We start from the raw sequence: 27,433 nt of genomic DNA, 5'->3' as shown, positions 1-27,433 counted from the left end.
TCACAAATTCGTTCTTTTACGCACTTCCACACATGTTTCGCTTATTGGACAGTGTAGTTAAATTACAATAGACAGTTTGTCAGTTTAATTTTATTGGCATCTCTACACACGCTACAAATTGACACATAAGAAAGCTAAACCAATTCAAACTGGTTCCATTAGCAGCTACAAAGCATTTGTGTACCACAGGGGATCGGCAGGTCTTAAACAATGAATATAGGTTCCGCATTCAACCTCTTTGCTGCTAAAAGCAGAAATGTAAGTTAATGTTATGCTGCTCGTCCAGGTAATTCTAAATTGTCAAAACTACAAGGTATTGGAAAACTGTACTTTAGGCCACACATTTGACTGGTTTTCCATTATACTTGCTGACATGTCGAACACTCTTGCATTAAAACATTTGTACCAACAGTTTTCACATTTTATTCTGTTTCATTAAATATGATCTGACAGCTCAGTGGACTCGAGTTAAATGTAGTGGTTAAGTTTTAGTGATTAAACCAGGGTGATGTGCTGTTTGTACAGCAGGTGGGGCCGCTGTGCTGAAAATCAGCTGACAGTGAATCAGTTAGCAGATGTTACATTTGGATCTCATACAAATACTGTGAGTCAGTGTTTTCCCCTAGAAATAAATAGACAAGAATGTTAATCTGTGGAAAGTGTTTCTGTGACTTCGCTCCACAATGAACACGTGTAAAACTAATGTACTGAGTTTTCAGAAATAAGTGTGCTTTCTGTTGACGAGGAGGCAGAGCGAGGACAGAGAGGCTCCCAGTTTGGAGGCCTCGCTGCAGGCAGTAGGCAGGAGGGTGTAGTCCTGGAGCTTCTGGAAGGCCTGCAGAGAGGAGGGACGACACAACTTACTCATAGGACCGAGTGATTCGGGGAAGAATTTGCTGGCTAGCGAGAGGGACTTAAGCCACTGTTAGTTTAGGCTGGAGATTATCTTTTGCCCAAAAGTATAGCGACTACCCAAGCTTTAATTTAATAAAGACAGTGTTCTTTTTAAACTTAGGCCTGCATTTAAAAAAAGAAGCTCCTCAGCTGTACTCACAGAGGCGCTGTCAGGACATTCCTCTGCAGGCCGGTGGAGCAGGAAGTCATGTTTAGACGGCCCTTTGATGTAGATGCAGTTTGCTGCCGAGTCCTCTGGAACAGTGAGCACTTCATAATGGTGATCAGTCAGCTGTTCCATCATCTGGAGACAAACACACTTATTACTATGTGCACCGCCCAGACTGCTCCCAGCATTACACACAGGCTCCAGTGATGTTATTAATATGACCTCAGCAGTAAGGGTATACATTATGTGCAGTTCACATAGGGACAGAAGAGAAACACACAGACTATCATAGAAAACAGGGATGATATTGAATAGATAGATGTTTAAGCTTGGACTTTCTATGATCTTATTTCACTGCAAATAGTTACAAAATTAATGTTGGGATTTTGCTTGGAATTGTCCTTTTTCATATTAAGTTATGTTTTGTTGCACCTTAAATTAATGTATTAGCCGCAGTGTTATTGAAACTGACCACATAACTTTAAGGTTAAAAGTAATATTTTTGGAAAATTCCCTTATACAACCGGAAAATAAAACCAGTCAAACAAGTCCTCATAAGACAATGTATGGCAATTTACTCGTCAACACCAAATACACATGCACACATAAACACTTACCCGGAGTGTCTTCTTGGCCCCATCACTGTTGCTGATGATGATTGTGTTTGGCCCCCCCATAGAGCAGATGTTTCTCAGTCGGGCTCCACCACACACGGGGACAGTGGACACAGCAAAGTCCTGCTCAGATGGAAGTTGAAAGGTTAAGTTCAGATAATGTCCCTCTCGGTTAGACAACAAAAGAGACATGTTCTCTTATCTAGTGAGGGCACTTCTGTCTTAGCAGGAAAAGTACTTGTACATTTGCTATCTTTACACAAAGCGGCCAGCTGTGTGATTCTGGCGCTTCCTGTGCAGGATCAGAGGCAGTCGTGCAGTTGCTACCTTAGTCTATATAGTCCTTTAGTAGGGCTTAATGCACTTGCATTTAATCAAGAGAAACATAGGCTACTCAAGGCTACAAGGTGTTTTGATCAAATGTCTGTAAACATCTGGTTTTTGGAATATGAAGTGACACGAGAGGGTGTTGAAGTCCTCAGTTGAAAAAACGCAAACACTCTGGGCGTCATGAATGTCTTAATCAAACTTTATGGTAATCCTTCAGTCAATAGCTGACAGACCAAAGATAATTGATTAAAGCTAAAGCTGTTACTGTCACTACCACTTAGTGTTAATATCACAATAACAAATATGCAACAATACATATCTAAAAAGCACTTTCAAGTATTAAATGTTTGTTTTATGGAAATTGAACCGCATGAAAACGCTAGAGTAGAAATGTTAAATCAAAATGCATTGAAGGTAAATAGTCAGCTGGTCTTCCTCTTTCATCCTCCATTCTGACCTGAGGCCTGTACTACGAAGCTGGATTTTCGCTTAGCGGGCTAACTTCAGGGAAATCTCGGGCTTTCCGGTCCTACGACGCTGGTTCTCTTTTTAGCAGGCTAGATTTCCATGGTAACTTATGCTGAGCGGCAAACCTGCTCCGGAGCAGGTTAGGTGGCAGGCTAAGAGATCAACTCAGTGAAAGCACCGCCTGCTGACCAATCAGAGCTCCGTGTGCGGAGTTTAAAGCGATCAATTCATATTACAGGATAGAGGAAATACAGAAAAACTGCCGTTGCAGGAAAGACGGCCGGCCAAAATCAACTGACTGTGTGAACGTGAAAATTAATAGAATATCCCCTCCCATCTTCAGAGCAATCTGACTATTATAATATTAGCGTTAAGAAAGCTTACTTAAATATCTGCCACGACATAAGTAACCGGATCAGAGTAACATTAAGTACAGTCCGCGGCACTGTGAGTGCAGACGTAGATGTGTCCCATTATCATTCATATCATATCACATCATATCACATCATAATGTATCATATATTTCCTTATTTGAGTCAGCTTCTTGAGCCGTATCTGGCCGTGCAACACTCACAGTGTCACATACTGTATGCAGAAGTATTATTTTAAGCAACACATTAAGTTGATGAAACACTCGAGTCAAATTCTCCTAATTAAAGTCAGATCCACTCGTGTCTTAGACGGGGCAGTGATTTCATAAACCTATTAATGTACGCATTCAAACACTTTTTCTTTTACCAGCTGTATTCACCTTGCAGGTGCAGCTATGTGGCTTTTATCCTGGATAAAGTGTTTAAGTCATGGATGTTTAAAGTTTAACTTCTTCATATTTGACTAATATTAAAGTTCACTTTTCATTCAGGAAGTATGACGCTGCGCTGTCAGTACGCTTGTCCGTGTTTGAGATTGGTCGAACACTCCAAATACCACCCCTTTCATGTGAACGCGCACCTAACTAGATAGGACACGGCTGGCTTGAGCGATCCCCTTGACAACCAGCGTCGTAGTACAGTTTAGCCAGAGCGCGTATGTTTTGGATTGGGCCAACCGGCTAACTCAAACATATCCAGGTTAGGTTGAACCAGCTTCGTAGTACAGGCCTCAGGAGTCCTACAACGTATGTTCATTAAAAAAAAGACACACACACATTCAACATGAATGCCAAGTGTGTGTGTGTTTTTAGGAGGAGCAGAAGTACGGAAAATGCACTCAAGAGAAGTGGAGGATCAATATTAACGGGAGGGTTCTGTAAAGCATTAGGGGCTTGATTGTGTGGTCATTATTTGGCCAATGGAACAACGTCATTCATCACAGTTTAATCCCCAAACACAACACAGCAAACGGCCACCTGCTCACTCTGGTAGCTGGATTCAGTGTTTGGAGTGTTTTTTGTTTGTTTTACTAAACACCCTTTATTACTACAGTCTATGAAAACATACCCTCTGTTGCTTCACGTAGAGATTCAGTCCTTACTACATATTTTCTCCGCTCCACTTACCCTGAAAGTGTCTGCCAGCACCTCCGCCCCTCTGTGGTTGGTGTGTGAGGAGATGCCGACAAAGAACTCCCTCCCTGTGAAGAGGACGTCGCTGCCCTCCAGCGTCGCCCCTCCAGAGTCCCCCTCCTCGGCCCCCATCTCCACCACGGTCAGGTTCAGCTCTGACACCACCTTCCTCACCGCCTCCGCCTGGAGAGATGAAGAGGAAAGAGAAAAAGAGAAATATTCAGGCTCAACTACATTTTGTATGATCATTTGACTATGTTTTTCGGGATCAACATAAGTTCCCATGTTTCCTTGAAAACATTTGTACTATTCATCTATTTAATACACTCTAAAAATACTTAAATGCCTAACAAGTTCCAAAGAACAGTACACTAAAAGGAACCATTTCTTAACAAATTGCCTTGAAAAAAATTATGCAATTCACTACATTGTGTTATAATTATTACAGTATTATCATAATGTTAGAATAACAGAGGTTTGTCAGGGTATAGCCTATAGAGGGTTAGATGCACAGGAACATTTCCTCATATTTTGGTTATAATGCAGGTGGCTAATGGGAAATCTCTATTTAATCGACTATTGGGGCGCAATTCAGGTCTTTAAACTGAACTTGCTCAAATATTACAGAACTATAATCGGTGACAAAGTGACATCATTCTCTCTCATATTTATTTCCATTTTAGAAATGACAAATCCCGTTAATGAAGTGTCGACGGAATCTCTGACATCTAAGTTATAAGATAGTTTAGTTGCCAAAATGAATCTAACAAATGTATATGGTTATTTGACCTAATTTTAATAATGAACCATTAAATACAACTACATGTCATGGTGAACAAGTGAAGTCTCTATAGTCTCCCTCTAGTACCACACTGATATGACCCACTGCTGTTTATCCCACAAAGCAAGATTAAGTGCATTCTGAGAGGATTAGGGTGCAGACAGGGCTTGTTCTTCTCCACCGTGTTACCTCGCTGCGTCTCTGCTGTTTGAAGGGCCTGGTGATGAGCGCAGTGTCTCCCTGGATGACGGCCACATCCTCTATCCTCCAGCTCTCTGGCAGCTCGGGGTCGGGGGGGATCTCGATCAGCTGCAGACCCACCTTCTGCCTCAGGGCTCCTGTCAGGCAGCCGAACTGACGCTGAGCCTTGGCCAGCTCCACCGAGGTCTCTCCATTCTTACGGCTGTCTCCCACTGCCTTCCCAAAGGTCTCTGGGATGCCCCGCACCACGGCGTGGGTGAAGCGGCCATATGGGCACATGTTTGCCATGATTTAAATAAACTTAGAACTCTAAGTATTTCCAGGAAGTTTGTTGCCAGTAGCCAAAGTTGTCACACTTCTCACCCCTTCTTCTGTACTAGTACTCCACCAGCTACTTCTCCATCTGTAGATGCCAGGAAGTGGAAACAGAGGATCCCAGCCTAACACAGACAGAGATGGAAATATGGAACAAGGGCCTTCTTTGGGAAATATTTCAAGGCTGCAAAAGTAAATATCTATAACACTATCCAATGATTCAAATGAAGTGTGGCAATAAACAATTCATAATGAGAATTTGTGATTGTTAGTCTGTAAGAGGAGGACTCAGTATCACTGGTAAAACATTCAAGGGCAGCTGAAATAACAAACAGAGATGCAACAGCTGAACATGGACAGGAGGAGCATTGTCCAAGGTTAGATTACAACAAAACTCTATTTAGTACCCCTGCAACATGCTGCAAAGCCTTTCCATGTTTGGGCAGGGGGTTGGATTTGGGACAATTGCCCTTTCATCATCTTCCCTGTAACTCAAAGCAGGCACCCACTGAGAGGCTGCACATGGGACTCCCACACAGGATGCTTCCTAAATCTGCATTATAACTTATGCAACAAGTGCTGGACTTGGATATGCATCTTATTTTGTAATAATAACAGCTTATGGAGTATATTATGAATACTTAATGGCAATGTTAGGCTATTCAATCCCAGTTAAGAGTGCCTAAACTAAGGATATGTTAAGCCTGTCTACCTACTATTGAGATTAGTGTTAGGCTACCTTGTGGAACAGTATTTTATTGATATGATTTGCCATATTTAGGAGGCTACACTCATTTCTGTTTTGGTACTAAATAAAATCAATGTTTCTAACTACGCAGTTCTGAGTTATCCAGCTGCAAAATGAATATGGACCTCCTCAGCCCAGAAGAAAACATCTTGAGTGTTGCAGGAGTGCAACGCCCAGCAGTTCACTGCTCCTTCTCAAATACTTCTGATGATGTTACACATCTTTTTAAAGGGCAAACTATCCACAACACTCCCAGAAGTTGCACAAATAACAAACACAGGTATATTGTTGTATCTTACCTGTTTGGAATGTCGCAGCTTCCACGCTCGGCCGTGTTTTATTCTGTTAGTTTTAATTTCCAAACCGACCCAGTTCCCGTTACTCTGCCTTGTCTTTCTCTGCCGACCAACTACAGGTCAGGTCAAGATGGCGACTGTCAACGCGCACCGTTCCGGTTACGTTTTCAAAATAAGATGGCTACAAGGTTGTTATATTGAATTCTTAGTTAATTATATCATTATTATCTCAAAAAAATACTATACATAAATGTCGCTGTGAATAATTTAAAATGTGCACTGCAATTCAAAATTATTTTTACTTCATTCAGCAAATATAGGAACAGGAATCTCTAAACTTATGTTTAAATGTTTTGATACAATTGTAAAATAATTATGGTTTAGCTTTCTATCACATCATAGCTTTTATGTTTTATGTTACTGTATACTATAAATGTGTTATTTTAAGGAGAAAAAGACAAAAATGTTGTGTCAACATTTCAACTCATTTTCCATAGGGTTGATACAATTGAAACAAAAATGTCACTTTATCAAAAGTAGCCAATGTAATACAACTTTAAAATAATGGTGGTCCAGCCTAAATTAAATCATTTAAATGCGTTTTTTCTTTGAGAGAAAATTAAACTCTTGTTTTTTCAAAGCAACTTCGCCTAACTTCCGGTCTTCTTCACGTATTTTAGTTGTGCTTGACGCAGCAGCTCTACCTCCCATTCATCCAGCACCCCCCATCCCCCACACGTCCTGTCCGGATTCAATCAGCGCTGATTTCAGTCACCACAGCTGCTGTTGTATCGGCTGTCAATACAGTTGAGTGTAGCTACACATTAAGGTAATCGATAACGGTGAGCAAAATATCCATAGTGCCTGTTAGTCAACTTTATAATTACTCTTTTAGATAGACCTATTCTGTGGTAGGCTATCTCCAAGTTCATTAACCTCTTCTCTCGGATTTAATTACTTTGATTCTAAGGTTTATACAACTAAAATGGGATTTTATACATGTATATAAATATAATTTCAAAAGTACATCTGGCTCTGCTGTAGAAACACAATTGTGTCACAAATAAGGCTGGTTTACATGACAATTAAACATTTACCGTTAATATAATTAGCACTAGCTGGACAATTTTGTTAATGGAAATCTAACTCATTAGCATTGTTTAGGACTCAACTATCACCACCAATAACAATGATTCAGTAGGCTATCCACTAATCTGCACATGTCTTACATTAATCAAAGTCAAAAGTAATATATTTAAATGTCTTGTTTTGTAATTTAAACACCTCTAACATTTTCACATTAGCTGGCTCATACATTAACAGTTTGTGTCCCTCAGATGAAATCCCTACTTTGGCTAGCCTTAGTATAAACCAACTCTGACACCCTTTCCTGTATCTAGACACTGAATTAATTGGAACAGATTGGAACGGTTCTAGGAGATTTGGATTAAGGACCCATATTTAATATTCTCCTCTTAATCCTGGAGAATTGTTTGTGTAAGGTTAGATGCTGTATCATCAGATACTGCTTTTAGATTTGATGCTGAATTTTTGAATGCAAATTGACTGTGTACTGTAAATCAAATGATTATTTTTTACCTCTCCCAATTTTCTTTAAATTAATGACGTTAACCTCATCTGGTTCACAGTTGATTTATTTCACCAGGCTGTCTTTCACTTCTCCTTCTGATCAAAGTCATCACAGATTAAATGCTTATATTCTGTATTACTTAGCCAGTGCGACTGTGTGTCGCGACAACACATAATCTGGCTTTTCCATGTGGGTCAAATTGTGTTGGAAACTGTTGACATTGTTGGATAAACAAGTCAGACACTAAAGAAAAAGCATTGTATCTTGACAGCATTATTTATACTCCAGTAGTCTTTTTTTAATCAAACTTTGGGAATTTATATTCTTAGGTCAGTGCAGTAATAGTGTAACTATGCATAAACATGTTTTTGATTCAATGAGCTGCACACTATCCCCTTCTATTGAATAGATTAAGTCACTGCAGCCAAGGGTTGTTCGAAAGACAGTCGGAGAAACAGAGGCAACTCGTGACGAAAGAAGGACAAATTATACGTGAGTATTTCTGTACACAGAGGAGGAGAAAGAGACAGGAAATGTGAGGTTGATGTAATAGTGGATGGGGGATGGAGGATGGGAGGCAGAGGGCACAGACAGGATTAAAGAACACCATCTGTCCACTGAGATCCTTCAGCCAGCACACAAAACATTCCAGGCCAAAATAGCACCAGCAGTCTTGCTACACTGCGTGCAAAAACAGTCCGATATACACCCATTCAGTTAAATATTGATGAAACCTCGTCCTCAGAAAACCATCTCCTCTAACACAGCAGACAAATACATTGTATTTGTTAAGGATTGGGTCATAGAGGCAATACCCAACAGTTGTTTTTGCTGAAGTTAATAATATGAACTCACACAGACACCCCAGTTGAGACCCCGTCAGTTTTGCATTTGTTTCCCCTCAATACTCAATTCATTTCATTGTCAGTTCATGTTTTGGGATTTTTTTCCCACATTGTGTTGGAAGTTTTGGACAATGCAACTACAGTTTTAAATAATTTCTTTTTTTCTTTTTTTCTTCTTTATTTATTTGGGGTCACATTATATTAAAAGTACAGTTTTTCAAATCATATATTTTTAGAGACCCGAAAATGACATGAAATAGCAAACAAAATGTGTCAAAATAAAAACGAAAAAGTACACAGGGGTTGTTTGAAATGGCAAATGTCTACACATGTACATATGCATACATATCAACATACATATATACATAAAATACACATACACACATACATGTGTCCATACATACACACCTATACATATACATTCAATCGGTGTATATAAACACAGTCAAACAAGGGATGGTCATCTTTGGGATATGTAAATTCTCCACTTTTTCCATATTTCCTCAAATGTATTTTCCTGAAGCCTCATTGAGAAAGTGATTCTTTCCATAACATACATTTCATGGATTTTGTCGTACCAGTTGTCAAGAGAAGGGATGTCCGCTTTGAGCCATCTTTTAGTTATTACTTTTTTTGCTGCAACAGTAAGAATTCCAAATAATTGTTTTGTTTTGAGGTTTGTGGGGATTGAATGTACGAGCCCAAATAGAAATTCGACCCAGTTTAATGGGATTTTTTCCTGTAGTACCATTTCAATTTCTAAATGGATCTTTTGCCAAAAAGTTACTATTAAAGGGCAAGCCCAAAACAAATGGTAGTGATGTGCTAACTGAGAACCACATTTCCTCCTTAAATTATTTTTCAACTCGTATTATCATATATATCTGAGCTCTAAATAAATAAAATCTCTGTTATCTAACAGAAGTGATCATATTTAAGATTTCCATTTGCAGGACCCCTTGAGAAAGTGAATCCAAAGTCAACACCACAGGCTAAAGAGACAACCCAAACTCTATTCAAAAATTGATTTCTTTATCAACAAACACAGGTAAGAAAACACAAGTCATAAATACTTAAATACTTTCATGACTTATATCCAGCTTATAATTTCCACATAAAACATTCGGACTGAAAAGAAAAACCCTGATTTACAAGAGAAATGAAGGAAAATGCTTTGTAAATACTTTTTGTTCTGCACCTAGCAGGAGTCTGTGCTGTGTCACTAATCGACTGGTAAACAGCTTATTCAGTCTGAGCCTGCTCGACTCACTCCATCACAAGACTGCTGTCAGCAGACCGTCCGGCCCTCATGTCTTCCATTACGCCCTAAAGTATAATTCAGTTAAACTGTTCACTCTCCACTGAGTCTCTGTCACGCTCTCTTTCTCTCTCTGCTTTCTTTCTCTTTCGGAGATGCTGACTCCATTTACAGTGTGCTGACTTTAGTGCCTTCTGTCTCTTCCGACTGCTTAGCTGCTGTCTCATACACAACACATAAACCCCTAACCAAATATATATCAAGTCAAAAAATCTTACAAGATCATAGAGAACAACACTGTAGCCAGAGTTGTAAAAATACTGAGATTATACCTACAATTTACCCCCTGCCCAACAAAACTCTTAGTGAATGGTGCAATAAAATGCCATCTTTTCATATTATGTTCTGAATAGCGTTGTAATAGAGTAAAAGTTAATTTTAATAATCCTCTAATAAATCATAATTCTCGCAGACTTTCTATTTGATATTATTTTGTGTTTGTTTAGCACATTTACATCTGTCCCTAACCCATGCTAAAACCCTTATATGTCAAACTAAACAAAGCCTAAAGCTACAAGGAACCCAAAACACAAGTAAATTACCAAATAGATATAAACTGAAATGACCACCTCCTGGTTGTATGCACAGCCAACCAGTCATGATGCAGTTTACGTCCATGTCTGTCGAAAATGTGTTGACTTTGAAACATATTTAAAATTCTTAAAATATGTCCCAGAACTAGTTTTCTGAGGTAACATTGAGCTTGACCTTTGACCCCCACATTTGAACCACTTTTTACTTGAGTCCAAGTGGAAGTTTTTGCCACATTTGAAATAAAGTTGTTTCTAAGATATTGTGATAATGAAAATGGGACAACCTGAAAAAATAAAGCATTAGAAAAGACACAAAACTAGTATAGTTTAGATATAAGACATATTGTTTCACGAAAGATAAACACAAACACAGCAGAAATACATAAGAAACATCAGTACTGTAAATAAACCTTCTCAATTATACTTGTTTTGGTCTATTTCTTAGTCTGTCAAATTGCCTGGGTAGATTGCATTTACTATTCCAGGAGGAAAATAATCATGTCAAAGCCAAATCTTCCTTCTTGTGTCATCATAGCATATAAACTCTCTTTGTTATTAAAACCCCCAATTCGCATTAATATTACTGAGGACATTTCTTTGGTGTGTCTTCACTTGAACCTCCTTTCCTGTGAGGTCAGCTGATCCTAATAACCACTCTAAATTAAATCAGAAGTTTTAGGGAGGAGACACTGAGTAACATGGGCAAAACGTACAAGGCAGGACCAAGAGTGACATAAAGAGAGAACACTTTGACAACTCAAACAGCTTTACTTAAAATACAGTGGAAGAAAAAGAAAGAAAAAGACGACGGTGTGGGTTTAGACTTCACAGACGAAAATTAATTCAATTTAGGAATGTGTTGTGGGACGTATCGGAGCAGCAGTGCGTTTGAATAGAGAGCTGTAACGTCCCAAGAGGGGATTTTGGATCTGCTTGAATATTTATCTGAAAACAGTTTGAAAGACTTCTTACTGAAAGCATCATGTCTTGTTTACAACTCGGGATCGTACTCCTCTTCTGTCTACCTTTAGCAGGTATGTATTTACAAGTCAAACTATTACAAGATGACATTTAAACACTTGTTATGGTATTATATAATGTGTTAACAGTGACTTACAACTGAATTGTGTATATCTTCTTGAGGCAAAACAGGATTCAATTGGTACATCTAGGAGAAAACCGACATGTATTTAAGTTCAGATTAAATTCATAAAAGTTCAGAGAAAAACTTTGGAAAAATAGTGTTTTTTTCTTGCAGCAACCACATCGCTTCACTTTGCAAGGGTGGGTCAACCTCATCACACCACTGATGGCGCAGGTAAACAGAGACTCACACAAAAGTTTGTGAGGAGGAGCAATAATAGCAGTTCCTAATGCACATAGCTATCCCCTCATCCACATCAGTTGTTTTATTTCTTCTGAATAGGCCAAATTCATACAAATGTCTCTTCAGAGTCTCATGGATATAATAGTTGTGATTCTTGGCTAAAATCACGAGTGTGTCCTTATTGCTTAATCCGATTGCAGAGGATAATTTGATTAGTGCATCCACTGCAGGCATAATTCACGGCAAGCCTTTCGTACTCCAGGAAAACTAGCTGGTGCCATTAGCTTATATTTTACAGTCTTTTCAAAGAAACTACGAAAATACGGGGCGGCATTCAGGGTGAGATGAGGTTTATCCAACCATGCAAATTGATGCTACAGTATGTGGTACTTTAAGAAAAAAATAACAACACTACTTTTTAATGTTATATTATCCAAGATCTTTTAGGATTCCCTCTGAGAGAAGTGTGCATCAAACAGAAAAAAGTTAATCATCAGTCAACGATCCTACAGTGGCATTGCAACAAGCAATGCCACTGTAGTATGCTACTACTGAGTAGTAGCATACCTTACACTGTAATAAACTGTTACTTATGTGAACTGTCCTGCTCAGTACATAACTTGGTCACATTTCTTGAATAACAAAATGAAAGCATTCATATCAAAACTGTTATAAACTCAATCAATAATTGTTGATGGAGATCAGTCTCAGAATACACTTATAACATTTTTCCTGTTGTTTCCCTCAGCCTGTTTGACCTGTTACACCTGTATGTTCCCGGCCATCTCTCCTCTGGACTGCTTCAAGTTCCCTCAGGAGTGTCCGTCTGGGCAGCGCTGCCTGTCCAGTACTGCCACAGGAAGACGAGGTAAGATCCTGTGTGTGTGTGTGTGTGTGTGTGTGTGTGTGTGTGTGTGTGTGTGTGTGTGTGTGTGTTTATTTCTGTGTCTGTACATGACATCATATCTAATAATCTAGGTCAGGAGGATCACAAATTGGAAGACAAAGCCTCATTGTTGGGAACAGATTTCTGAAATTCACAGTGCAGTCTGTGCATATGTCTGTGTCAATATACAGTGTATCAGGACAGTTGTTTTGGATTTGAAGAGAATCGTGGTTATTAAGTTAAGTGCTGACTATCATCTATAATATAATAATCTTAAGAACTGTGTAGAAACTGTCGTCATTGTTGTGGTTGAATCCCTACACTGCCCTCCCAATGTAGGCAGAGGGTGCTAAAAGCTGAATTGAAATCTCTTATAGTGGTTTTGTTTTAAATCCTGTGTACCACGTCTGTTTATGAGAAGCAGCCATATTTAGTTACCTGCATAATTTGTCTGAGGAAAACCCAGGAAACTCTCCAATCTATAATAAAGCCTGTGTAAAATAACTGTTTTAAGTCAATCAACCAGATAAATCCTTAAATCATCTCTTTCAGAGCCAAAAATCATTGTCCACATATATACAGTAAGATTTGTGTATGTTGCTGCAAAGGATACTAGAATACAAATGTTTTTTGAAGGCCTTCTTTCAGGCATGATCCTGTCTCAACACAGGTGTAAAAACAAAACAACACAGTGACTCAATAGATCAGATCTCAGCACAGTTTCTCATCCAGCCGGTTGTCAGTTCACTTTGCCTGTGATGCCATCAAATTATCTCTAAAAATAGCTCTCTGGGCTCTGTGGGTGGGGCCAAGCGTTCACTGTGTCTCATCGGAGGATACAGCTCTGTTTCTTTTACATGCACCTTAACCAGTAAATACAGGGCTGGATTTGATTGTGAGCCGTCTGTGGGACAGTGGCGATTTAACAGCCTTGGCTTTTAGTTGTTTACCTCCTTGTTCCTCCAAAGTATGACCCAAAAATCATTTGATGTAACTATAACTTTAAGGTGTAAAATGTGGTCGATAAGAAACACTGCCAAAACGTACTCACATTCCCTTATGATTATTTTGTCAATAGCATCAATGTTGTGCAAAATCTTTTGTAGTATTCAGTACAATATATATATTTGTAATCAGTATACCTAGACAATTTGAGTCGTAAAAACTCATTCTGTCTACACCTTATTCATATGTAATCACTACTGAATTTGAAATTCACATTACACCAAGCATAACTATGCATTACTTTGAAAACCATCCACTTCCCTCTTTTTGAAATACATATACATGTTCATACTGTATATTCCAGCACTTATTTTCCGATCTTAGAATATCTCTAAAATAAAAACAGAAAATCAATTTGATTGAATGTATTCAGACTACAATACTTAAGAGGAAAAATGTAAAGTAGCAGTGTTATAAGATGGGAAACTTAACACTGTGGACAACAGACTTTTCTTAATCAATTCATAGATTTAGCAATATATTCAATATGTCATTTATTAGGAAAGTATGTTTTTGAAATACAAACAGATTCATTAATAGGAAGGTTTAAAAATACAATTATGCAATATAATTAATTTAGTCATATTTAATGTAATAATACATTTTTTAGTGGTAGTTCTCTTTCTCCTTTGATTTGTTGGAATCATTTTTTATTATCTCCCCATCACTAAATGCACCACCAATAAATAAAGTCCTCTCTTTTCTTTCGTAGGCTCTCTAGAAGTGACGATGTACGAGAAGAGCTGTGCGGTCCCGGCCCAGTGTGGAGTGAGTGGACAGAAGTACGCCTCTGGACTCTACTTCAACTACACCAACGTCTGCTGCGACAGCGACCTGTGCAACGCCGCCGGGACCTTTACTGCCCTCAGCTGGAGAGGAGCGGCTCTCTGTCTGCTGCCCGCACTCTGCCTGCTGCTGGCCTGAACAATGTGTGTGTGTGTGTGTGTTGTGTGTGGTGTGTGTGTGTGTGTGTGTGTGTGTGTGTGTGTGTGTGTGTGTGTGTGTGTGTGTGTGTGTGTGTGTGTGTGTGTGTGTGTGTGTGTGTGTGTGTGTGTGTGTGTGTGTGTGTGTGTGTGTGTGTGTGTGTGTGTGTGTGTGGTGTGTGTGTGTGTGTGTGTGAATATGTACTCAGTGGTGGAGTGTAACGAAGTACTGAACAGCATTTAGGTACTTGTACTTTACTTGAGTATTTCTATTTTATGCTTATTTAAACATTAACTTCACTACATTTTAGAAGCAAATATTGAATCCTCCAAAATATATAAATTAATAATAAATTAAGATGCATTAATTTATTAGAGATTAAACGAACCCCTTTAATAAAGCTCCACCTGCATCATCTAGAAATAGGCTATGTTGCATTATGAGTACATATAATTCTGGTACGTATGATGCTAATACCTTTTGTTATTTTACTTAAATAAAGTTTTGATTGCAGGACTTCTACTGGTAACAGAGTATTTGTACATTGTGGTATTACTACATATTTTTGAAGTTAAAGTTTTGTTTACTTCTGAACAATAGTTCTTTATATGATGCTAATACTTTTGTGATTTTACTTAAAGGGGACCTATCATGCAAAATGCACTTTGTGGTGTCTTTTATACATAAATATGTGTCCCCGGTGCGTCGGGGAACTCACGCAGCGCCAGAAAATAAAACCCTCTCTCTTTTCCTCCGTGCCCACATCTTTTAAAAACAGGGGTATACGAGCGGATACAGATTTGCTGCCGATCTGACGTCAAATCGGCAGCGGACCCACAGAAAATTGCTATCAGAAACAATGCCTGACGTGTTTTGGACGTAATCTCGTCTTTGTTTACATTAGCAAGCCTCGCTAACACTCAGAGCTAACCTGTACTGTGTAGAGCACATGTGTTTAAAAAGCAGGAAATAAAAAAAGGAACTCACCTTGTGATGAACCTGCAAGAGAAAAAGCATTTGAGCTCCATACTGTTTCAGAAATAATCTTTGATGTGGTTTAGAACAGGATGGCGTTTTATCACAGCAGAATTTAACTTTATCTCCGGTAGAATTCTGATCAGGCATTAGCTCCGCCTCCTCTTTTTTTTTTTCAAGCTAAGGACCCAAAATCCGCGTTTCTCTAACAGGGCTGCAAAAGAGGGGTTTGAGCAGTATGAGGCATGGCTACAATGGGTGAACTGTTTGGTATTTTAAGCAAAAAACTTCACAGACATGTTTTGTATAGGTATGGCCCTACAATATATTTTTCCAATATAGCATAATAGGTCCACTTTAAGTAAAGTTTTGATGCAGGACTTCTACTGGTAACAGAGTATTTGTAAACTGTGGTATTACTATATCTTTCTTAAGTTAAAGTTTTGTTTACTTCTGAATAATAGTTTTTATTTACTTTAACAATCTCACCGCATCTAGTGGTTTATGATCACTCACCACCATCTTTATTTACACTTGTGCATTGATAAGTTTGATGATTTGTCAGACTGTTGTTTCCTTACATTAAACTAATACAACTTTAAGTTTTTACATTTTAAAAACAACTATTAGGTGAAACTCAAAATATTTGCGATGTTGTTTTGAATGTGAGAACATCCTTTGTATGTAACTCCAAATGACTTTTAGGACTGAATAATTTAACTAATAAAACACTGAAGAGATGCTTTCTTCTTATTTGTGCTCAATTTAATATCCACTCAATATCGCTTTGAGTGTAGGCCTACTGCTTGTATGGAACTGAAAAAGTATTTGTGTGCATCTTATGAACGTCTTCTTCTTGACTTCACGTGGTTACCCCACATAATGGATTTAAAAAAAGAAACATCAGTCACATGTGAATTTTTCAACAAGGTATTTATTTATTGGGATTTTAATAAATGTGTCTTGTAAAGGGCTTTGAACATCCAAATACATTTCAGTTGTGTTACTAGTTTGATTGTTTTCATTGATTATTTGAATCTACTGATTTAGTTTCCACGCCATTTTCTTAAGACTTTTAAGTGCACCCTCTTTTGACTACATGATATGTAAAAGGACAAAACTAAAGGTTAACAGGGTTGCAGGGGAATGTATGAAACAAAGTCAGTGGCAAAATATGACTCTCAAAACAAAGTAAAAGTGAGAACAAACCAGTTAAAGTAACATTTTAATGAAATCGAATCAAGTCCCAAGGTAAGACGTGAAAAACTCCTCAATACTAATACAATAATACATGAGCACTGAAATTATTCAGACACTATCCCTTTAAACGTTGGTCCACTTTTAGAAAGTTTCAGTCAATATAAAATATACACTTTAATCTCTTTGATCAACACTTGTCCTCAATAACACCTCAAGGAAGAATGTAATTAAAATCATATAGAAAAATACTGTGCTCATACTAAACTAGTCTAACATAATAAAAGTCTGTGTATAAGATTGTCTTTTTAATCGTCTTAAATTGCACTTAGGTTATATTTTATTTTTAAGAGCTTCACTCTAATCCCAGAGACATGATGAGGTCACAACAGACCTACGGTGTAAGTCTTAATTACAAACATCCCACATGTTCATTTGCATAGATGCAGTTAAGTTAATAAAGTTGTCTACTCTACACAAGCTGCCGTTATATTCGGATGAGATGTGTGGTTATTGTTTCCAGTTCTTCCAAACAGATCAATTTCAAGTCACTTTAACAAAAATGATTTCAGACTAGCAAGAGTAGATTTATTCTATTCTACAAATTATAACAAAATGTTCTTGTTGCCTCCAGATTCTGCACTCTGAGACTTTTCTGCTGAAAATATTGACTAGTGCAAGTGTGTATTATTACACGGCTAAAAATAGTCCCCTGCAACTAAACACTCTTAAATGAATGGCTTAAGATTCACAGACTGGGTCGGATAATTCATAAAAAACGTTTATATTGGACTAATTGACAATAAGAAAAACCTTTACTTTCAATTAATAATGGACGGCAATCTAGAGCTGCAAGTGCATTTTCAATTTTAAACATTGAGCATGTTTACATTTAACTTCCTTGTTTTCCCCTGATGAGAAACATGTAACAGCACGGGTCTGGTTCCCAAGGCGACCAGAGGAGGCATTACAAGTGATTTTATTGCAGCACGTTAGCAGTAAACGGCTTCTTCGGCCACACTTTCAAACGCCAACAACCTGATCTCTTTCTTTTATATGACACTTAAAAGGATTCTTCATAAAAAAAGAGGGCAACAGGGGATCTCAAACAAGCTCGGTAATCTTGAATAATCCTTCCCGCCCACTGTGGGGGGGGGCAGAAAGGGGAAGCCCGGGTCTATTGAAAGAGTTTCCTGTGTCTGTTCTCAGCTCTGCCTCCCTAAAGCGAGACCCGGTCTGCAGGCCGCCGAGGAAAAGCACCCCACATCCTCTCTGAAGTGAAGAATAAGAAACTGTAGATTTAAAAAATACATTTGTAGTCCTCAAGTATAAAAGGCCTTGTTCCCTCAGGAATTAATGAATACATCCATTCTTAATAATCTAAAATAAAGGCAAACCCCAAAAGAGACTTTGGCACTGGTACACATTTTGACCTAAAAAAAGAAAACCACTTCCTTAATACTAAGACTGAAAAGAAGAGTTGAAGCATTTTGTTTGAGGCTGGCAATTTGATATGGTAGGCAGCTTTGTGTCTGCTAACCCCCCCCCCCCTAAAAAAAAAATACAACGAAATACTGTAAAAAAAACATCATCAGTAAGGGAACGAGAAACAACTTTACAGTGTGTATCTACTGATGGTGAAACTGGACACAAGACAGGCTGTAGTTTTAAATGTGTGTGTGTGTGTGTGTGTGTGTGTGTGTGTGTGTGTGTGTGTGTGTGTGTGTGTGACCTGCAAGCAACATGATCAATCGTTAAAATCCTAAACAAGGTTACTGTGAAGCAAATGTAAATACATTCTGCCACAGTGCTTTTTTTGTGCTTGTGTTTGTTTTAACCTCAGCTTATCTGCCTCCAGCGCTTCCTTGTTTACCTCATGGTGTAAACTGATACACGTGGCAAACAAAAAGCAGGAAGACATCAGGAACAAACACCTCTGAAGTAAAACTAACAGTATAGTTTGACAACAATTAACCAGCTATATTGACTAACATTATACAAAGGTGATATCAACAGGGTTCCCAATCAATACATCTGGCCCAGTTCACTAACATTCAAGGACCCAACAATTGAAGAAAGAAATTGGCCTATTTACTAATGTTGAGTAAATAAATAACAAAGGACGTTTTTTCTACGCAAAATAGATGGTGTCAATAGCTCATGTCTATTTATGTCTATTCTCAAAAGTTTTTTTGATTTTCTTTTTTTCCTTAAAATTCACAAATGTTCAAGGATTTGTACATGTAACTATTTAGTAGATTTTAAAGCTGTAAAAAAGTTAACAAACAGATGCAATAAAAGCCTCTAGAGAAACAGATCGACCAGGTTGCTTCAGAGTGAGTGTGCAGGTGGGTAAGTGTGTGTTTTTGTGCTTTTGTATTCTATGTAATCTATGTATGTGTTGTATGACTTGTGCCTCCTGGTGTGCTCCTACTTGAGAGCTTTAGCTACAGAGGAGTAGGCGATGTGGATCTCGTCGTCGATTGGGCAGGTGGAGGCAAACTCCTCCCTGATGTACGCTGCGTTCAGGTACCTCCAGAGGTTTGTCAGGGACTGGGGGATGTTGAAGTTTCGGTATTTTAAACACACCACCTGGAGAGAGAATAAGAGACACAATCAACAAAACATGGTGGACCCAAGTCTTCAGTTTAAGCGCAAAAACAACATAATAATCTAGTCTTCCCAGGCCCCCGCGCTGCACAGCTTAGAGCAGGAGATTACCTTCATGATGTGGAGCTTAGGCAGCAAGTTGCAGTCAGACAGAGTAAGCTGTTGGCCGTCCAGGAAGGGGCGGGACGAGGAAGTGAGCTCATCGGCGCTATTCTCGTCAATTTCATCAGGAAGTGGGGAGCCGAGGTAGTCGTCCAGCTTCTTCAGAGCCTTCAGCAGGCCTTTCTCCAAGTCTGAGCACACACAGAACATATCCAGATATCTGCAAATCCAAGTCTTTTTAACAGAGAGGATTTTTTTTTTTTTTTAAAGGCTTGAATGGAACACCACTGCCATTTCCAATGAGATCACAACACAGAGAGCAGCTGGTGACCTGTTTCAACTGTGGCAGAAATGCTCAGACTGTAATGGTATTAACTCCCTGCTGGTTTTCTGTCCTTCAGAGAAAGACAGAAGAAGCTCAGCAGAAAATACCTTGGATAACAACCGAGTCTTTTAAAAGGACCAGATTACATTTGAATTCAAACTAAAGTTAAGTGAAGTTATTCTCTTATTTTGAAGTATCAGTTACTTACTTTCGTTGGTCTGAGGGTTTGAGTTCTTGACGTAAGCTGAGAATTTGGAGAAAACATCCATGCCTGCTGTGTTGGACTCTGGGTTACGGGCAACCAGACGGGGATACCTAAACAGAGAGATGGATGAGGGTTAATATAGTCATCACAAACATACATTCACTCAAATGTAATGTGAGTGATTTCATGTTAATCTAGACAGAAGATTTAAACAGAATGACACAAAACCAAATGAAGTCAAAGTAAGAGGCAAGCTATACGAGTGCTGCAACTAACAATAACATTAAAATATGGCTTTTATTATTTAGTTCAAAAAATATATGAACATAATGCAAAATAACCTTGGAAATGTCCTTAAGACCAAGATAATATTTTGAGATAAGGCTGCAACTAAAACATGTTTTCTAGATTTAACGATTAGTTGTTTTGGTGTATAACATGTTTATCAGAGTTTCTCAAAGTGAAGTCTTTAATGTCTTGTTTTTTTTGTTAAAAACCCAAATAAATTCAGTTCGATAGGATATAAAACAGAGAACAACGGGAAATGTATATTTTGGAGAGGCTGAAAAACTTTTCCGGCATTTTTTGCACACAAAATCACTTTAACCGATTATCAAACAGCTAGCAATTATATTTCTGATGTCCGTTTAAGCTCCACAAAAACGTGTTTTTGTTCAAAGATATTTCATTTAGGATCCCAGAAGACAAAGAAAAGCAGCAATTTCTCAGTTTTGAGAAGCTGAAGACAGGAAATATTTGTAAGGAAATGACTGAAATTATGTTTAATTTTGTGTCAATCAACTAACTTTTTCAGGTCTGAAAAGAGCAAAATATAACATTTTGTAAAACAGATATATGAAGTGATTACTTTGGAGGGCAGAGGTTTTCCTCCAGAAACTCCTCGATCTTGTTGGTGTCCGTTTTGACCTCGCTGCCGTACAACAGGAAGGGAGGCTGGGCACCTGGAGCCAAATCCTTCAAGATGTCCGGCTTCCTGACAGGTGGAAGGAAATAAACATAACATCAGAAACAGCCAAACAGAAATCCAACAAAAGAGATGGAGGATTAAACAGCAGGAGAGAGGTATAAGGATAGTGGAAAAAAAGATAGGAAATCGTATGAAAACAAAGGAAATGACTAATGTTTGCAAATCAAAAGTTCAACAGTTGTCATGAAAATCAAAGTCAGTGTGCCTTTATGTCGTTAATCACTCAATATCTGAACGAAATGCCCTCTTGTTGTTTTATATTAAAACAGAAGAAAAGTGTTCTCTGTTGAGTCAACACACACACACACAAAGTAGGTCCAGTGTGCATTACACACTGTGTTACATTACATGTTACTTGTTAGACGCTTTTATCCAAAGCGACTTACGTACTCAATACTGTGGGCAATCCCCACAGGAGCAATTTGGGGTGAAGTGTCTTGCCCAGGGACACAACGACATGCTGACTGCAGTGGGGTTTGAACCTGTGACCCCACTGGTCCCAACACCAAAGCTCTATCCACTGCGCCACACGCCTCTTACCTCTTCATATCCACTGTTGTCACATCGAAGGTGACTCCTTTCAGCCACAGCACCATGAAGAGGCGCTGGGAGAACGGACAGTTGCCGATGCTCTGACCATCGCTCCCTGCCTGGGACACAAAAACAAATAAATGTGAACCATTTTTATTACATTTCATTTAGCTGACGCTTCTATCTAAAGAGACTAACAATAAGTGCAATAAACCATAAAGATTCAAACTCAGAACAAAAAGAAAAGTGCTGATATATTACCTCAAATAGGTCAGACCATTGTTTCAAATAGGCTTCGAGTGTTATTTTATGTAGTGTCAATTTATTGATTAAAGACAGAAAGTTTAGAAAAATGTCTATTAGTGATTCCCAAAGGCAGAGAGGACATCCTCAAATGTCTTGTTTTGTCCTTAACTCACAGATATTCAGTTGACTGTCATAGAAAAATAACTCAAAATTGTAAAAAAAAATAAGATATTACTTAAACCAATTATTTAATAATCTAAATAGTTGCTTATCTAATTAATAGTAGACATCTAATATTGATCAATTTAGCAGCTCTAGTGCCTTTGTGTTGAGGCACATACTGGGACCTTGGCTGTTACTTTGAATAAACTACTACGTTGTTGATATCAATCACTGATATAATGTTTTAAAGCAGAAATGACAAAACGCTCTGGATCCATTGCTGCTTTTCTTAGTCTCATATGATAATGATGATTTTTATGATTAGGTCGGTAAGAATAAGAATTTAACTTAAAAATCACAATTCCCCTAAGCTCAACCTGAAGTCTTCAAATGTCTCTCTTTTAATCATCACGTAGAATAAAGAGAAGCACACAATCCTCATTATTGAGAAGCTTGAACAACTTGAAGTGTGTCATTTTTTGTTTAAAAGTGACCTCATTAATTAATTGATTGTCAAAACAGTTATCAATTAATTTCTTGTCCATTAATTAATAGATTTAAAGACTAAGCGTTTCAAATCTATATGATAGCAAAATTAAATAACTAACATTTTGTAGACCAAATAATGAACATCGCCATTCAGTTGATATACAAATCAGTCAGGAACTATACAAATAAATAAAAATGTAACTATCACTTTCAAGCAGATATGACACATTTTCTCGAGTAGTTCCTTTTTGTCTTTTAAAACATTTAGAGGCTTTGGTTTTGGATTGCTGCTTTGGAGAAAATAAGCTATTGAGAGGATGTGACCCTAGACATAAAAAAAACTACAATAGAAAAAATTGAATAGACCTAAGATTCATTTCTGTATTTACTAGAGCTTGTATGCTGCTCAGGAAATGACCATACAGTCTGAAAATGTTCCCTGCGTGGCTGCAGGAAGACATCTTTTATGTTCAGTCATTAAGGGTTTGTCCTGTGGTGTGAATAGTCAGTTTAAAACAGTAAGGCGCTGCTTTCTGCTACTGTGGCCAATGTGAAACTATACTTCCTGTTAATTAAGGTTATCAACATTGAAGAGCCTGACTAGAAACTAGGTTTCAGAGAAGTTACAACAGCATCTTTCACCCCTGAAGGGAAAAAAGCGTAGAGGGAAGTGCACATGTTCACATGTTCATACAGAGAGATCTTTATTTAAACATGTGGGACCATGAGGGGAAGCCATATTTGTTGTATTAAGAGTTTTTGACTCAAAGGAAGTGGCATTAGCCTGCCTGCCATACTTACTAAATATAGATGAAAGTCGTCAGCCCATTGGGTTAACGAGCATTTAATTAGATTAACTTTACTGTCATGTATAAAACCGGTGTGTCAGCAGAAGTCTGACTGACATGAATATTAAAACAAGAGGCTGTATTATGATTTAAACGACCAAGGTGACTTTATGTCTACTCATACGAGCACTAAGGGATATCGTATCAGCTTTTGATAACAATACACTGAGCATGCAGATTATAAAATAAGATACGACACTTCCAAGACACCGTTTCGGGAGCCCGTTAAATACATAAATGTCACATGTTGTCGCCGTGTCAAAACTTACTGTATTCTTTAGGGGGGCAGGGTGTCATTCAATCACTTACCTTCACGAAAAGTTCAACTTTGGGCTGATTCGCGTCGCTCATATTCACCTGCTGATGCACGAAACCCTTTAAAAGAAGAACCGCGGACACGAAGAAGTGGTTAAAATAAGGCAGCAGTTACATTTCCTAAACGAGAAACAAAAACTCGGGCAGCCAAGCCCATCTTCCGCTACAAAGCCTAGTCAGTAAAGGACACATTTTTTACATTGTAGCTAACACTAACGCAGCGTAAACGTTACACAAACCTAACTTTAGCTGGTTTAAAGCACAAAATAACACATTTCAGATGATTTTAAGTGTGCAGGGGCTACCTATAAAGTGTTTAAAGTAAGTTGTCGCCTGTAGTTGTGTGTGTGTGTGTGGTTTCTCCTCCCAGTTCTGCTGCCTCTCTCTCTCTCTCTCTCTCTCTCTCTCTCTCTCTCTCTCTCTCTCTCTCTCTCTCTCTCTCTCTCTCTCTCTCTCTCTCTCTCTCTCTCTCTCTCTCTCTCTCTCTCTCTCTCTATCTCTCTCTCTCTCTCTCTCTCTCTCTCTCTCTCATCACCGCAGCTCCACCATTTCCTGCTGCTGCGTAAAAGAGGCGTTCAAGAACGACAACGACAAAAAGTGGCTCTGAAGTCAATAAGAAATAAGAAGAGGGTTGAACCATTTGGGTTTGATTTAAGAGTATTGGATTTTTGAATCTGACAACTTGTCAGAAGTAAAACAAGGGCTTTGTTGTCATATGCACACTATCTGCAGAAATAGTTTTGGCCATAAATCTAAAAAGGCCCAGGCTCCTACAACAATTAAACACACTGTACTTAAGATATACAAATAAATAAGGGAATATAATTTAGCAAAAATAATGATGAAAGTAAAAATAGGAAAATATATAATTATTAAATGCAATAACATATACTAAGCACAGAATGGAAAATTAAGTAATGTAAGGTAGAATAAACTACTACTACTAGTATAAACTAGAAACGCACACGCACTGGGTAAGTGGTGGCAGTTATGGATTTATGGACCTGTATGCTTTGTGACTATTTACATTTGCTTCAAGAAATGTCTCAATTGGCTTATATGTTTTGTTTAATATATTTTAATAGCTTTTAATGCCATGATGACTTTCTGCATTGTCATTATTCAGAAAAACAAGTTTATATATACAGAATAATCTCTTACAACAAGACCCTTCAATCAGTCCTTTATATCCATGTCCATAAATACCTGAACTATTAAAATAATTGTGTATCAGACCACTTTGTCTTAGGTAAATACAGGTTTAAAAAAAACATAATTAGAGCGGGTCTTCGAATGAAAATGTAGCTAAGAAAGTCATATGGAATTTAAATATGCGATAGATCATTAAGATGTCGGTCAAGCACTTTTAGGAAGACATTCGTAGTTCAATGTTTTATTTTAGTTGGATGTTTATGTATCAGGCAGCCATGACTGATCACAGAGGAATGAGCCAGTGCAGGGCCGTCCCTGGCCAACTTGGGGCCCCAAGCGACATTGTGAGATGAGCCCCCCCCCCCCCCCCCCCCCCCCCCCAACCGACAGGAGTGAATAGAAATGTTTTGGAAACAAAGTACTTTGCAAATATAATTCCTGTTTATTATTATTATTATCGACACAGTTACTTTTTTCAACACACTCTCACTCCCTAAGCGTCCAGGAGCGACGCTTGGTCAGGGTCCCGTGGCGTCCAGTTGTGACGCGCCGAGGCTCCTTCAGCTTCATAAACGGACGCAAAGAGCTTTCAACTGATTGCAATGTATTCCCATCGGCGTCGGTATTTGACGCTTAGGGAAGCACGGCATTCGTTTGTGTCGGAGGCTGTTAAAGGCAATGTGAGCGTCCATTCCCATTGGATAACGGAGAATTGTACACCCGGAAGTAAGTATTCTCCTTACTGTCGATTGATTTGACAGAGATATCTCCACTACTCATCAACTCAAAAACACCATATTATCCTTGTTAATTAAACGATATTGATAGGTTTAGTGTGTGTACAATGCTTTTGTCACGTTTTTCAATTCAATTCTGAGAAACAAGTCGTTTTCTATGAGTTTTGGATGGCTGAAGACATTACATTACCCACAATCCTCTGTAGCAACCATAGACTGTATAAAAAAATTAAATAATACATTATTCCGAGTGTGCTTGCTTTTCTCTTTGAAAGTCATCACATAACGGCATTGTAATACAAGTTTCGGCTGCATTAAATATGACATATCTGCCGTAGTTAACTCTATTTATAGAGCTCTGATGACAAGACTTCTAGACAAACAGGAACTGCAGCCAAAACTGAAAACTTGACGTGGATCTGAAATATATAAGCAATTAAACAACATCTTACATTTCTTTTCACACAATAGGTCTCCTTGCAGTATCAACACTAATTCGGCTGACTTTTATATTTGATCCAATTGGTAGATAGGCTGTATTTACGCCATAACGGTGCACAGCTGATAGAAAGGGACACCTCCTGGTTAAAGCACGTTATTGCATTTTATAATTGTATTACTACTGTTGATGAGTAGTGGAGATATCTCTGTCAAATCAATCGACAGTAAGGAGAATACTTACTTCCGGGTGTACAATTCTCCGTTATCCAATGGGAATGGACGCTCACATTGCCTTTAACAGCCTCCGACACAAACGAATGCCGTGCTTCCCTAAGCGTCAAATACCGACGCCGATGGGAATACATTGCAATCAGTTGAAAGCTCTTTGCGTCCATTTATGAAGCTGAAGGAGCCTCGGCGCGTCACAACTGGACGCCACGGGACCCTGACCAAGCGTCGCTCCTGGACGCTTAGGGAGTGAGAGTGTGTTGACTTTTTTATACAGTGAGGTAAATGGTAAATGTGCATGTATGTCGTACATGTCCGTATGCGTATCAGGTGAATACGTCTGCATTTTCTGCCAAATACTAGCCTCAAAAAGATTAAAATATAATTAATGCAAATAAACTACTACTAATAATAATAATCATAATCAATTCAATAATATAAATACTATATTATTTTATTATAATATAGTTGTAATATAGTCAAGACAAAACATGCTTATTACATGCTCAAAAACTGATATTTCTTAAATCTGTATTCAAATGTAGTTCCCTCTGTCAGCAACAACTACACACACATTTCTTTCAGTATTTCTCTGTGTTGTGGTTGACATGATGATGACTGTTAGGAGTTAAGGGGAGAGGCTGAGCTTCACCATGAAATGTGCAAATTGTCATAAAAATGAATAAAAGGGGAAAAAATGCTCCATGTTTTTTAGGCCGTAAACTTTAACTGTTATGTAAGCCAACTAGACAGACAGTTTATCACTCTTCCTCCTGTATATTAGCAGATAAAAGGCATAAAATACTTGAATGAATGGTAAATAAAGAATGCTGGAAATAACTGCATCTCGGACTGAGTGCGCGGAGAACTGCGCTGAGAACTGCGCACAAGCCGAGCTCATAAGCCGAGGCCCCCTGCGCGAGGCCCCCTGCGCGAGGCCCCCTGAGCCAGTGTAACAAATGCTTATGGTAAAATCACTTCTCAATTCAACACACTTCTGTGTTGAGAACTGCAATATAATAAAGAGCCAGTAGAGGGAGGTATGGAGCTTCACTTTGCTTTCTGCTCTCAGAGGAAAAATGAAAATGTTAATAAGAGCTTTGTCCACAATGTCCACATACAAGATCTTCAGT

The 27,433-nt window shown here is 38.4% G+C and overlaps 3 protein-coding genes across 3 annotated transcripts; 1 reads left to right on the top strand and 2 right to left on the bottom strand.

Moving 5' to 3' along the window:
* Window positions 1-15: 15 nt before the first annotated feature.
* ddah2 (dimethylarginine dimethylaminohydrolase 2) lies at window positions 16-6,415 on the bottom strand. The gene is made up of 6 exons (XM_034125039.1): window positions 6,324-6,415; window positions 4,950-5,401; window positions 3,974-4,162; window positions 1,681-1,800; window positions 1,055-1,198; window positions 16-835 (listed from the first exon to the last, which is right to left on the bottom strand). The coding sequence occupies exons 2-6, from the start codon at window positions 5,247-5,249 to the stop codon at window positions 716-718; spliced, it is 873 nt and encodes a 290-aa protein (XP_033980930.1). The 5' UTR covers window positions 5,250-5,401; window positions 6,324-6,415; the 3' UTR covers window positions 16-715.
* Window positions 6,416-11,589: 5,174 nt separating this feature from the next.
* LOC117477628 (prostate stem cell antigen-like) lies at window positions 11,590-14,749 on the top strand. The gene is made up of 3 exons (XM_034124344.1): window positions 11,590-11,641; window positions 12,683-12,802; window positions 14,538-14,749. The coding sequence occupies exons 1-3, from the start codon at window positions 11,590-11,592 to the stop codon at window positions 14,747-14,749; spliced, it is 384 nt and encodes a 127-aa protein (XP_033980235.1).
* Window positions 14,750-16,638: 1,889 nt separating this feature from the next.
* On the bottom strand, window positions 16,639-24,137 carry clic1 (chloride intracellular channel 1). The gene is made up of 7 exons (XM_034124841.1): window positions 24,048-24,137; window positions 23,737-23,802; window positions 21,692-21,801; window positions 21,032-21,157; window positions 20,167-20,273; window positions 19,643-19,824; window positions 16,639-19,513 (listed from the first exon to the last, which is right to left on the bottom strand). Exons 2-7 carry the CDS (start codon window positions 23,776-23,778, stop codon window positions 19,352-19,354), a joined length of 729 nt encoding a protein of 242 aa, XP_033980732.1. The 5' UTR covers window positions 23,779-23,802; window positions 24,048-24,137; the 3' UTR covers window positions 16,639-19,351.
* Between the last annotated feature and the right edge of the window lie 3,296 nt (window positions 24,138-27,433).

Source organism: Trematomus bernacchii, unplaced genomic scaffold (genome assembly GCF_902827165.1).
Source record: "Trematomus bernacchii unplaced genomic scaffold, fTreBer1.1, whole genome shotgun sequence".
In the NCBI taxonomy this organism is placed as follows: Eukaryota; Metazoa; Chordata; class Actinopteri; order Perciformes; family Nototheniidae; genus Trematomus; species Trematomus bernacchii.
This window is presented reverse-complemented; position numbering and strand designations above follow the sequence as displayed.

Bases quoted from the DNA above. Each gene is read 5' to 3' on its own strand.
- ddah2 (XM_034125039.1), bottom strand. From the start codon at position 5,249: ATGGCAAACATGTGCCCATATGGCCGCTTCACCCACGCCGTGGTGCGG. The intron at 1,801-3,973 runs GTAAGTGGAGCG...CCATCTGAGCAG, and splicing joins TGCTGGCAGACACTTTCAGG to GACTTTGCTGTGTCCACTGT. The intron at 836-1,054 runs GTGAGTACAGCT...TCCTCTCTGCAG, and splicing joins AATGTCCTGACAGCGCCTCT to GCCTTCCAGAAGCTCCAGGA.
- LOC117477628 (XM_034124344.1), top strand. From the start codon at position 11,590: ATGTCTTGTTTACAACTCGGGATCGTACTCCTCTTCTGTCTACCTTTA. The intron at 11,642-12,682 runs GTATGTATTTAC...TGTTTCCCTCAG, and splicing joins CTTCTGTCTACCTTTAGCAG to CCTGTTTGACCTGTTACACC. The intron at 12,803-14,537 runs GTAAGATCCTGT...TTTCTTTCGTAG, and splicing joins TACTGCCACAGGAAGACGAG to GCTCTCTAGAAGTGACGATG.
- clic1 (XM_034124841.1), bottom strand. From the start codon at position 23,778: ATGAGCGACGCGAATCAGCCCAAAGTTGAACTTTTCGTGAAG. The intron at 21,802-23,736 runs GTAAGTGATTGA...TTTGTGTCCCAG, and splicing joins AAGTTGAACTTTTCGTGAAG to GCAGGGAGCGATGGTCAGAG. The intron at 20,274-21,031 runs GTAATCACTTCA...CTCTCTGTTTAG, and splicing joins GAAAACCTCTGCCCTCCAAA to GTATCCCCGTCTGGTTGCCC.